This window comes from Mesoplodon bidens (genome assembly GCF_964165515.1).
Source record: "Mesoplodon bidens genome assembly, chromosome: 7".
Classification (NCBI taxonomy): domain Eukaryota; kingdom Metazoa; phylum Chordata; class Mammalia; order Artiodactyla; family Ziphiidae; genus Mesoplodon; species Mesoplodon bidens.
In genome coordinates, this window is record NC_138164.1 from 84,398,090 (window position 1) to 84,411,882 (window position 13,793).

At 35.8% G+C, this 13,793-nt stretch overlaps 1 protein-coding gene across 1 annotated transcript; it reads left to right on the top strand.

The window, feature by feature from the left end:
- Window positions 1-11,416: 11,416 nt before the first annotated feature.
- Window positions 11,417-11,825, top strand: LOC308620428 (protein transport protein Sec61 subunit gamma-like). The gene has a single exon (XM_081239968.1). The coding sequence runs from the start codon at window positions 11,432-11,434 to the stop codon at window positions 11,705-11,707; it is 276 nt and encodes a 91-aa protein (XP_081096094.1). The 5' UTR covers window positions 11,417-11,431; the 3' UTR covers window positions 11,708-11,825.
- Window positions 11,826-13,793: the final 1,968 nt, after the last annotated feature.

Consider the following 13,793-nt stretch of genomic DNA (forward strand, 5'->3'; position numbering starts at 1 on the left):
AAGAAAAAATAGTTATTAAGTTATTATCTTTTCATGATGCTGCAAATCACAGATTGCAGAGCTTTTTGCCACTAAGCTACCTCGTGCTGGTACTTAGCCTGAATGTAACCACAGAGGAGCAGCTGAATCCTGAATAGTTGGGTTCTGGAATAAGTGTTAGCTTTTTTTTTTCAACTGAAGTTACTGGTATTTATTTAGTTCATAGATTTTAGAATATGGGAACTTTACCTCTGAATCATCAGAATGTCAAAGTCAATTTCTTTAAATATCCATTGTTAAATACTAGCACAAACTTCTCTATAGAAATGCTAATATTAATAAATCTACGTCATTTATTTCTATAATTTCACTACAGATAATAATGCTAAAAATTAAAGCTATGAAAATAACATCAATATTTGGGTTAGAATCAATGAGGTTGTTATATGTGTGTATATGTGTATACATGTATATTTTTACGAAAGCACTTTCTCTATTGACTTTGGTGCATGATTGAATTAATATTAAAAATGCATCTCTGGAGATGATCATGAGTGTAGCTTTAGGTATTTTGGAGAATACTGACTTGTATTTCCTAGTACCTCAAATTTACCCTTTGTGAACAATTTAAATTTAAACTTAACTCAGTAATAAACACTGCCCAGCCCAGTGGGGCCAAATAAACAAGATCAGAGGGTAGAGAGAAAATAGAATTCTTGATCAGAGGGTAGAGAGAAAATAGAGTTCTTTTCTCATGATTTCTAAGCCATTCTTGCTTTGTGAATAGCTTTAAGCAGTTCATCACATCTCACTTAAAGAAAGGACAGATGGGTTTGTTTTTCACCTTTCAGATCTCTCAGTTTCCACTTAACTTAGTGAATTTTCCTGTTGGAGATCCAATATATCTCTTATACCATAAGTTTACAGGTGCTTGATGCTATTTGTAGTATCAAAATAGGTTGGCAAAATTCATTTTATAATGAGCTGGAATGTAAGTAACTCTTACTGCTAGAAATCAAATTTGGTCTTGTGGAATACAATTAATTACTGGCCTGTAGATACTAGCAAGTTTCGCCTGTTTTTGTATCTACTTTTAAATTTATTTCAACATTTCGTATTTGACTACAGATGTGTGGAGTGGTACTGTGAATTCTCCTTTGAACGTATTATAGCATCATAGTGTGTTCCCTCTTTAATTAATGAATTAAATGAAATCTTTAGCATGTGTATACTTTATATCTATATTCAATCATGATTATGATTTTCAATAATAATAATGACACAAATTATCTGGAGGAAGAATCACTCAAAAATGCATGGAAAATTTCAAAATAGTCAGAATTCTAAAATAATTATTATTACTATTGTTATCACTAGTATCAAATAATACTGAACATAAAAGATAGCAAAACAATTCAACAGCATTAATAAAACAAACCCTTCAGTTATTCTATTCACACACTGCTCAAGTCATAATTTTAAATATATTAATGAAATTAATGAAAAATATTATATTAAGAAAAGCTGTTCAGTTGTTTTCCTGTTTTTAATGCTCAGTATTTCCATTTCCAGGCAACCAGTCTACTATAAACAACTGTACAGCAACTAATTGGACAACCTGGAAGAAATGGATAAATTCCTAGAAACATAAATACCAAGACTGAATCATGATGAAATTGAAAATCTGAACAAACCAATTACTAGCAAAAAGACTGATCAGTAATCAAAAATCTCTCAACAAACAAAAGTTTAGTACCAGATGGCTTCACTGGTGAATTCTACCAAACATTTAAAAAAGAGTTAATACCAACTGTTCTCAAACTTTTCCAAAAAATACAAGAGGAAGGAACACTTCCTAACTCATTTTATGAAGCAGCATTACCCTGATGCCAAAATCAGACAAGCACGCTACTTAAAAAGACAATTACAGGCAATATTCATGATGAACACAGAGGCAAATATCATCAACAAAACATCAGCAAATCCAATTCAACAGTACATTAAAAGGATCATATATTATGACCAAGTGGGATTTATCTCTGAGATGCTACGATGGTTCAAGATTCACAAATCAATCAATATGATATATACCACATTAACAAAATAGAGGATATAAATCATATGATATCTCAATAGATTCAGAAAAATCTTTTGACAAAATTCAGCAACAATTTATGATAAAAACTCTCAGCAATCTGAGTGTAGTGGGAATGAACCTCAACAGGATAAATGTCATATATGACAAGCCCACAGCTAACATCATATTCAATAGTGGCAAACTTAAAGCTTTTCCTCTAATATCAGAAATGAAGCAAGGATCCCCATTCTCACTACTTTTATTCAACATAATATTGGAGGTTCTAGCTTGAGAAATTAGGCAAGAAAAAGAAATAAAAGATATACAAACTGGAAAGGAAGAAGTAACACTGTCACTGTTTGCAGGTGATATGATGCTCTATATAGAAAACTCTAAACACTCCACCAAAAAAATGTTAGAACTAATAAAAAAATTTTTAGTAAATTTGAAGGATGTAAAATCAATATACAAAAATTGGCTGTGTTTCTATACACAGAAAACAAATGATCAGAAAGGGAAATTTAAAAATTCCACTTATAATTGCATCAAAAACAATAAAATACTCAGGAATAAATTTAACCAAGGAGGTGAAAGATTTGTAATGAAAACCTGTAAGACATTGATGAAAGAAATTGAAGAAGGCATACATAAATGAAAAAACATTCCATACTCATGAATTGGAAGAATTAATGATGTTAAAATGTCCATACTACCCAAAACAATCTACAGATTCATTACAAAATTAAAACATATCAAAATTCAAATGACATATTCCAGGGCCGCACTGGTGGCACAGTGGTTAGGAATCTGCCTGTCAGTGCAGGGGACATGGGTTTGAGCCCTGGTCTGGAAAGATCCCACATGCCACAGAGCAACTAAGCCCATGCACCACAACTACTGAGCCTGCGCTCTAGAGCCTGTGAGCCACAAGTACTAAGCCCATGTGCCACAACAACCGAAGCCCATGTGCCTGGAGCCCGTGCTCTGCAACAAGAGAAGGCACTGTAATGAGATACCCACGTACCACAATGAAGAGTAGCCCCTGCTTGCCACAACTAGAGAAAGCCCACGCAGCAACGAAGTCCCAAGACAGCCAAAAATAAATAAATTTAATAAATTTTAAAAAATTAACATATTCCATAGAAACAGTAAAAGCAATCCTACAAGTTGTATGGAACCACAAAAGACCCCAAATGCCAAAGAAATCTTGAGAAAGAACAAAGCTGAAGGAATCACACTTCTGATTTCAAACTATACTACAAAGCTATAGTAATCAAAACAGTATGAAATTGGCATAAAAACAAACATATAGATCAATGAAACAAAATAGAGAGCCTAGTAATAAACCCATGCATATATGGGCAACTAACTTAAAACAAAAAAGCCAAGACTATACTTGGGGAAACGATATTACCGTCAATAAATGGTGTTGGGAAAACTGGACAGCCACATGCAAAAGAATGAAAGTGGATCCCTATCTTATGCCATACAAAAAAACCCAACTCAGAATGGATTAAAGAGCTGAACATAAGACCTAAAGTCATAAAATTCTTAAAAGAAAACAAACGCAATAAGCTCCTTCACATCACACTCTATGATGATTTTTTGGATTTGACACCAAAGCAAAGGCAAAAAAAAAGCAAAAATAAATAAGTGAGACTACATTAAACTAAAAAGCTTCTTCACAGTAAAGAAAATCATCAACAAAATGAAAAGTCAACCTAAGGAATGGGAAAAATATTTGCAAATCATCAAATCATATATATGATAAGAGGTTAATGTCCAAAATATATAAAGAATGCATGCAACTCAATAGCAAAAAAAAAAAAAAAAAAAAAAAGAATCTGATTGAAAAATGAGGAACTGAATAGCCACTTTTCCAAGAAGACATGCAAATGGCTAACAGGTACATGGAAAGGTCCACAACACTACTAATTATCAGGATATGAAAATAAAAACCACAATGGAACATCACCTCACATCTATTAGAATGGCTATCAACAAAGAAAAAAAAAAGAGATAACATGTATTGGCAAGGATGTGAAGAGGGAACCTCTGTGCACTTTTGGTAAGAATGTAAATTGGTGCAGCCACAATGGAAAACAGTATGGAAGTTACTCAAAAAATTAAAAATAGAGCTATCATATGACCCAGCAATCCCACTTCTGGGTATATATTCAAAGGAAATTTTAAAAGGATATTAAAGAGATATTGACACTCCCATGTTCACTGTAGCCATTATTCATGATAGGTAAGATATGGAAACAACCTAAGTGTCCACCAATGAATGAATGGTTAAAGAGGATGGGATGATAAATACATATATATATATATATATATATATATATATGCAGCTGACCCTTGAAAAACATGGGTTTCAACTTTGAGGGTCCACTTATACACGGATTTTTTTCAATAGTAAATAATACAGTACTACATGACCATAGGTTGGTTGAGTACATGGATGTGGAACCTCAGATCCAGAGGAACCAAGGATACAGGGGGCCAGCTATAAATTATATGAAGATGTTTGACTGTGTGGAGCATTGGTGCTCCTAATCCCCATGTTGTTCAAAATGTACATACAATGGAATTTTTTTTTTTTTTTTTTTTTTGCGGTACGTGGGCCTCTCACTGTTGCAGCCTCTCCCATTGCAGAGCGCAGGCTCAGCGGCCATGGCTCATGGGCCCAGCTGCTCCGCAGCATGTGGGATCTTCCCAGACCGGGGCACGAACCCGTGTCCCCTGCATCGGCAGGCAGACTCCCAGCCACTGCGCCACCAGGGAAGCCCCATACAATGGACTATTAATCAACCATGAGAAAGAAGAAAATCCTGCCATTTGTAACAACATGGCTGGACCTTGAGGGCATTATGCTAAGTGAGGTAGGTTAGACAGAGTAAGACAAATACTTCATAGTAACACTTAAATGTAGAATCTTTAAAAGAAAGTAACATTCATAGAAATAGAGGGTAGAAAAGTGGTTTCCAGGGCTTAAGTGGTAGGGGAAATAGAGATTCGTGAAACAGTACAAATTTTCAGGGTACAAACCATAAGATGAATATGGTCTGAGGATATAATGTACAAAATGGTATTATATTTGATAACACTGCATCATATGATTGAAATATGTTAACAAAGTATAACTTAAATGCTATCATCAAAATAATAAGAATAAGAACAAGGAGAAGGAGAAGAAGTGGTGAGGTGAGATGTGTTAATTAACTAGATGGGAGGAGTCTCCTCACAACGTATATGTACATCAAATCACCACGATGTACACTTTAAATGTCTTACAATTTTTTTTGTCAGTTATACCGCAATAAAACTAAAAAAAAAAAGAAACTGAGGTGACGAGGTTGTCAGCTTTTTTAGAGTTGACAGTCTTTGACGGGGAGAGACAGGATTGTACCCGCCAGAATCAGCACTCTTATCCAACCTACTACACTGCCTCTTTCTTTAACTGTCTTAATTCTCATAACATCATTTGCATGTGTGTGTTACTGTCCCCATTATATAGAAGCATAAACAAGTTCAGACATCTAAGTTACACAGCTAGTAAGTAGCACACTACAGTATTTCAATGGCTTCTCTTATACTCTGCTCTTGCAAATTCTTTCTTACTCTCATGTCTGATATTTCTCAAATTCATGTAGAGATTCCCATGACTCCTCCCTTCCTCTAAATGACAGCATGTCCCATGTTCCTATGCCCGACCTTTCAATTTTATTTTTATATAGTTACCTCTGTTGCTATTATTTTGTCACTCAATCTAACAAATTTTAAAGTTGAAATTTTAGTCAAAATATCTTGTTCAGTTTCTATTCCTAATGCTCCAAATGCAGTATGGATAATTCCCATCCAGAATCATGCCATCATCCTAAACATGACTAAACACTACACCTCTGCCTTAGATATTACTCTTTCTAATCTTCTTTTTCCTTTTAAAGACTTTCAACTTTTTTCCCAGTTACTGAGACCTGAAACCTCTCAGACACTTTTAATCCCTCCCATATCTAGTTACCTGTCGCACCTTTCTTTTCCTCCTCTCTTGTCCACTGCTCTATCCAGATACCAGTGTAGTACCTGGCATGTAGAAACCATTCTGTAAATACTATCTGTTAAGACTCGAGGGAAAAGTAGTGTTATTTAAGAAAGAACAGAAACACTAAAGTAAGTTGCTAAGATGTCTACCGTAAAGCAATAAAAGGACTGTGATTATTTACCTTCAGTGACGAATTTCCACACATAATACTCCTTTATTTCTCACCAAATCTCAGTTAGTTGAGTTAGGTACAATTATTACCTTTATTTTACAAATGAAGAATCCAAAGCTCAGAGAATTGTCTACCTAAATAACATTGGTGAGAAATGCTGGTGCTGGGATCCAAGCTTATCTGTACCTAAACCCCATTTCTCTTTTAGTGGAACTACGTTCTTTCTACAATAATATAAAATTGTCCAGGGAACAATTCCAGACAAAAGAATGTCCAGGATATTGGAATGACATAAGGTTTTAGCTGCCTGAAGAACTCTGCTTACTCTACTGGGACCACAAATGCCCCAGCAGATTTTTGACTAGCCACTTAGTCATTCTATGATATTTAGAAGGATGTGCAAACATCTAACTGTTACCAACCAGGGTTCTTGGCCTCCTTAATCCATAGAAATTGATCAGAGGTCAGACAAGAAATTCAGGCAAGGCTTTATTGGGGTGCCTGCTGAAGGAGGGGGGAGCAAGAACAAACAACAGGTTCCCTTGTTGGCTCACTCCCTGAGTGGGGGGCAAAGCTTGTTCCTTACATGGGGCGAGGGTAGGGGTGTGTCCAGGGGTTGGAGCAGAGGGGTGGCTTAGGTGTTTTGCCCACCACTTAGGTGGTGTTGTGTGCAGGGGGGCATGCTCAGTACCCTGCTTTTGCTCCCCACCCCCTGCTTTTGCTCCAGGCTCTTCAAAAGTGGCAGTTGGGCAGTTGGGTTTTTTGGTCTCTTTGTATCTTTTGTCCAGAATTTGTCCCAACTGCATATGCACGCAGTTATTTTTAGTCCCATACAGTTTCTTTGTATGTTGTTGCTAGAGGAGATGTGTGTCCAGGTGCAAGTATTGCAGCACTGCAGCAAAGGGTCCCAGTCTGTCTCAGAAGTATCAGACCAATACCTCATTTAGGATAACACACAACATGGCTGTACACATGCTTACAGAGAACTGCACAGTGGACTGTACATAGCATAGGCTTTGGAGTAGGGCAGGTCTGGATTTGAATTCTGGCTCTGTCACTTAACCTGGGCAAGTTCCTTACTTTGTTTAACTTGCTTTTTGTCTGAACAATGGAATATTAAGGCCTACCTAAAATTGCTTTTGTGAGGACAAAATAAGTAAAGGAATTAGAGGTTTTCTATGCAATGAATGCTTAGTACTAAATATGTCCTTATTAAGCAAAAATAATATCTTGATTAAAAAAATTTAAATAATACTTTCTTACCTTTGTATCATTTTTGACCCAAGACCCTTAAATTTGACATAGGGAGTATGAAGTTTAGATTGAGGGACTTTTGTTAAATGTTGGTTTTGCTCAGTGATTATGTATGAGTCCCTTTTAAAGAGTTTTCAATGCTAAAATCTATCCAGTGTCAAGTAGATATTTGGAAAGCATAAGGAGAATCATTTAAAGGAGCATAACATTAAAATGCATCATTGAGGAGAGGATCCTAAGTATTGCCAGCCTCCAATATTAACCATAACCTTCATGTTTATGAAGATAATTAAATGAATGTTTATAAAGATAATTAAAAATCTCTCCATATGCTAAAGACTTACTCCCATGCTATAAATAATTATAAACTTGAAGGTTTCAGTCATAAAAGGTAATGTCATTTGTTTGAATTTAGCCATTTTCTAAAATAAAAGCCTACTTGGTCCATATATATAGCTTGTTTCTCCAGACCTGTTTTCTATCCTTTCTACCTTCATTTATCTTTTATCTATCCAAGGTTGCCCCAGTTATAAAGAGAGTGCTGCAATATATTTTACTTTAAAAATATTTATTTCTGGGCTTGCCTGGTGGCGCAGTGGTTGAGAGTCCGCCTGCCAATGCAGGGGACACGGGTTTGGGCCCTGGTCCAGGAAGATCCTACATGCCACGGAGTGGCTGGGCCCGTGAGCTGCAGCCGCTGAGCCTGCGCATCCGGAGCCTGTGCTCTGCAACGGGAGAGGCCACAACAGTGAGAGGCCCACATACCACACACACACACACACAAAATATATTCATTTCCTCTAACTCAAAGAAATTGACTGAAGTGGAGCAAACATGATTGTTACCTTAGTGCACAATTTAACCTGATAAGTAAACATTATAGGAGCTCATAAATCACTGGCCTGAAAGGAAACGTTCCAGGCTTATGAAGGTCGAGGGTCTGGCATGTTAAAGTCTATTTACCAGACAGCTGAATTCCACAGAGTAAATACAGTTCAGGTGTTGGAAATCCCTTCATGAATTTACAGCCTGCAGTAGAACTTTCTTAACACTGTATGTTAATACTGAATATGAACTCATAGCAGGCTTATATTTTCACCTATTTTTATATTTGGCCCAAACAACTATATGGTCAATGCTAATCTGATCAATGCCTAACAAGAGAGAACAGGCAAATAAGTAGTTTTTGTCAGAGGTCTTCTCCATGTAGATCAGACAAATCAAGGAATGGTACGGACTCATTTCAGAGATTTGCTATCAAAGATCACAATGGTCATGGTTAAGCTCATTCTCTCTAAATTCTGCTTTGTAATCCATAATTTTATCTATTTGATGTTCTGCTCTATAAAACCATGCCAAGTAGTAATATAAGGATGAATAAAGCTTGGCTTCTCCCTGATGGAACTGACAGATATTCAGTGCAATGTTTCATGTGGTTTCTGCCTTTATTCCCTTGAAACACTGAGCCGGGTATGGTGAAGCCTCCTGGATAAAAGTCAGGACCAAACTGTCAGCAGACGTGAGGCTACTTTGGACCTTCCAGCTTGGGCTATTATCCAACAAAATACAACTCCATTTGTGGGCCCAAGTGAAACCAGCAAGGGTGAGAGAGCCCAGTTTCCGGGTTGCAAACTGACCACATCTTGTACCCTCAAGTGGCAGAAGGGATAGGGAGCTCTGCAGGTCTCTTTATAAGGGGACTAATCACCTCCCAAAAGCCTCACCTCCTAATATCATCACCTTGAGGTGGGGGGAGGTTAGGATTTCAACATATAAATTTTGGGAGGACACAACTATTCTGATAAAATGTTGCTTTGTATTTATTATAATTTATGTGGTATCTTCTAAGTCAGGGATCAGCAAACATTATCTCTGAATGGTCTAACAGTAAATATTTCAGGTTTTGTGGGTCCTATGGCCTCTGTCATACCTATTCAACTCTGCCACTACACTGCACAGAGTAGGTAAACAAATGGCATGACTGTGTTCCAATAAAACTTTATTTAGAAAAATAGGCAGATGGACAGATGTGGTTTGCTGGCCATACTTTGCTGACCTCTGTTCTAATGTAACAGCCTAGGAGAATGTATGCAATTCTCATTTTATAGTATGAATTCAATTATTGGCAATTAGCCTTTTTGTTGTCTTCAGAAAATTCTATATTGAAGGAACCATACAGACATTGTTATAGAGAATATCAAGACAAACTATTGCAGTCAACATACTAGTGTGAAGTGTGGAAAAGCCAGATAAACAGTTCTTATTACAGAATATTATGCAGAACTTAGCAAATGAAATAGTTTTGAATACCATATTTTCCTGGAAATAATACTACTGCTATTTTAAATATAATAACAGAAATTTAAAGACAATAATAAAGAATAATACAATCTCTTAAACTTCCTACTCTCCTACAATTATCAGAGCAACATAAATTAATGTGAACCTAAGAAAAACAACAACCTATTCCAACAGAATGTTTGTGTCTGATGAAATAACTACATAAATAGTACAATTTAGCACCATGCGTTGATTAATAAAGATGTACATGAGATGATCATTTGAATGAAATTGTATTTCTTTCACTCTTGGAACACCATTTGACACAATTTTTATGCAGATTCTCTAAATTTTTTCATTGTTCACTTGAGTTATATATATCAAAGAATAAACCAAAGTAAATAACATTGGAGACAGATAAGAGCATTCTCACTGGAGAAGAAGATAAATATAACTTCAAAGACCAGCTTGTAGGAGATTAAGCTTTTAAATGTTTCTTCTTACATGCTACCCAGGTTCTAACTAAATTAAACAACTGGCTCTTCCAAAAAGCCTCTCCTAACTTCAAAATTGACATAACACAGACAGCAATGGTAATTTAAAAAGACTGAGACTAATTAATTTAACTTGAAAAAACTGTTTCTATAAATGTAATTTCCTGGAATTTCCAACAGCCCCTATATCTTGATGTTTGAGGATTGAAATAAACAAAAGTACTTGTAATTCTAATAGTTAATAATTGATGAAGACTACCTCCTCTTGCTGCTGGCACAGGAATAGATAAATCAGTAGAACAAGAGAGAAAGTTCAGAAGTATATTTAAGTACAGAGGGAAATCCAGGATATAAAAATATCTCAAATCACTGAGGAAAAATAACTTATTAACAACCTATTGTGGGCAACCTGATAGAAATTTGGTAAAAAGAAAAAAAAAAGAACAACACTTTGCACAATACACAAGGGTAAACTCCAAATGGATTAGAGGTCAAAAAACAAAAACAAAAACAACACCCAAAAACTAAAACTAAAATAAAATAAGCCATATGTGTAATAGAAAAAGGAAACATATATTAATTATATTCTGAAGATGAGAAAACCAAACTTTTCCAACTATGGTTTAAAGATTCAAATTCAATAAAAGAAGTGCATAATAAATTCAACTAAATTAAAATACAGTTATAAAGTGTAAAGACACTGTAGATAAAGTAAAAAGATAAATGAAAACAGGAAATACTTCCAAACGATATCAGTGATGACAAGATAATCCCCCTAATATAAAATGAGCTAATACTATGAAAGGAAAAGACATCAGAAACACGATGTTAAAAATGAGTAAATACGGGCTTCCCTGGTGGTGCAGTGGTTAAGAATCCGCCTGCCAATGCAGGGGACACGGGTTCGTGCCCCGGTCCGGGAAGATCCCACATGCCGCGGAGCGGCTAGGCCCATGAGCCACAACTACTGAGCCAGCATGTCTGGAGCCTGTGCTCTGCAATGGGAGAGGCCGTGACAGTGAGAGGCCTGCACACCACGATAAAAAAAAAAAAAAAAAAAAAAAAGAGTAAATACTATAACTACAGTTCATCAAATAGACACATAAAATGGCCCTGAAACTTACAAAAAGATGTGCAACTTCTTCCACAGAATAGTAACGCAGGTCTTGGCCTTGGCGAGTGGACGGTGCACAGGCATCATGGATCAGGTAATGCAGTTCGTTGAGCCAAGTCGGCAGTTTGTGAAGGACTCAATTCGGCTGGTTAAAAGATGCACCAAACCGGATAGAAAAGAATTCCAGAAGATTGCCATGGCAACTGCAATAGGATTTGCTATAATGGGATTCATTGGCTTTTTTGTGAAATTGATCCATATTCCTATTAATAACATCATTGTTGGTGGCTGAATACCTTTTTAGAAAAGTGTTTTTCATCTTGGGGATTGATGAACAAGTGAGGATTTGAGACACTCGTGGAGTAAAAATTTGCCCATACGTTTTGTGTTTTTCTTTCATTTTTTTCTTCCAAGATGTTTTCTATTTGTAAATTAAAATAATTTCAAAATAGAAAAAAAATAGTAACGCAAATAGAAAATACATTATGTCATTTCTCACTCATAATATTGGCAGAAAAACAAAAGCTTGACAAACCTATACCACATGTGAGTAAAACGCTTGGAAAACAGGCACTTTCATGTGTTGCTGGTAGGATTACAAGCATTCTGGAGAGGAATTTGGTAATATGTGACAAAACTTCCTATCAATTTACAATGTACCCAGCAACCGTACTTCTAAGAACTTACTCCGAAGTCTCATTGTCAAAAGTATGAAAAAAATATGTATAGATTTTCTCACTGTGGCATTGTTTTTAATAACAAAATATTGGGAACAAGATCTTGCCAAACATAGAAGGTTATCTGAATAAGTAATGATACATCCACAAATCCATACAATCATTACCATTCCTATGCAGTTGCCATAAAGAATGAAGACAATCTCTATAACTGCTTTGGGGTGATTTCTAATATATACTATTAGGTGGAAAAAGCAAATTGCAAAATATGCTAACTTTTGTGTAAGAAAAAAAAGGAAACAAGAATCAGTGTGGGACTGCAGAAGTACAAAGGATCATGAGAGATTACTACAAGCAACTATATGCCAATAAAATGGACAACCTGGAAGAAATGGACAAATTCTTAGAAAAGCAAAACTTTCCGAGACTGAACCAGGAAGAAATAGAAAATATAAAAAGGCCAATCACAAGCACTGAAATTGAGACTGTGATTAAAAATCTTCCGTCAAGCAAAAGCACAGGACCAGATGGCTTCACAGGAGAATTCTATCAAACATTTAGAGAAGAGCTGAAACCCATCCTTCTCAAACTCTTCCAAAATATAGCAGAGGGAGGAACACTCCCAAACTCATTCTATGAGGCCACCATCACCCTGATACCAAAATCAGACAAAGATGTAACAAAGACAGAAAACTACAGACCAATATCACTGATGAACATAGATGCAAAAATCCTCAACAAAATACTAGCAAACGGAATCCAACAACACATTAAAAGGGTCATACACCATGATCTAGTGGGATTTATATCAGGGATGCAAGGATTCTTCAATATACACAAATCGATCAATGTGATACACCATATTAACAAATTGAAGAATAAAAATCATATGATCATCTCAATAGACACAGAAAATGTTTTCGACAAAATTCAACACCCATTTATGATAAAAACTCTCCAGAAAATGGCACAGAGGGAACCTACCTCAACATAATAAAGGCCATATATGACAAACCCATGGCAAACATCATTCTCACTGGTGAAAAACTGAAAGCATATCCTCTAAGATCAGGAACAATCCAAGGATGTCCCCTCTCATGACTATTATTCAACATAGTTTTGGAAGTCCTAGCAATGGCAATCAGAGACGAAAAAAAAAAAAAGGAATACAAATTGGAAAAGAAAAAGTAAAACTGTCACTGTGTGCAGATGACATGATACTATACATAGAGAATCCTAAAGATGCCACCAGAAAACTACTAGAGCTAATCAATGAATTTGGTAAAGTAGCAGGATACAAAATTAATGCACAGAATTCTCTTCCATTCCTATACACTAATGACGAAAAATCTGAAAGAGAAATTAAGGAAACACTCCCATTTACCACTGCAACAAAAAGAATAAAATACCTAGGAATAAACCTACCTAGGGAGAAAAAAGACCTGTATGCAGAAAACTGTAAGACACTGATGAAAGAAATTAAAGATGATACAAACAGATGGAGAGATATAACATGTCCTTGGATTGGAAGAATCAACATTGTGAAAATGACTGTAGTACCCAAAGCAATCTACAGATTCAGTGCAATCCCTATCAAACTACCAATTGCATTTTTTACAGAACTAGAACAAAAAATTTCACAATTTGTATGGAAACATAAAAGACCCTGAATAGCTAAAGCAATCTTGAGAAAGAAAACGG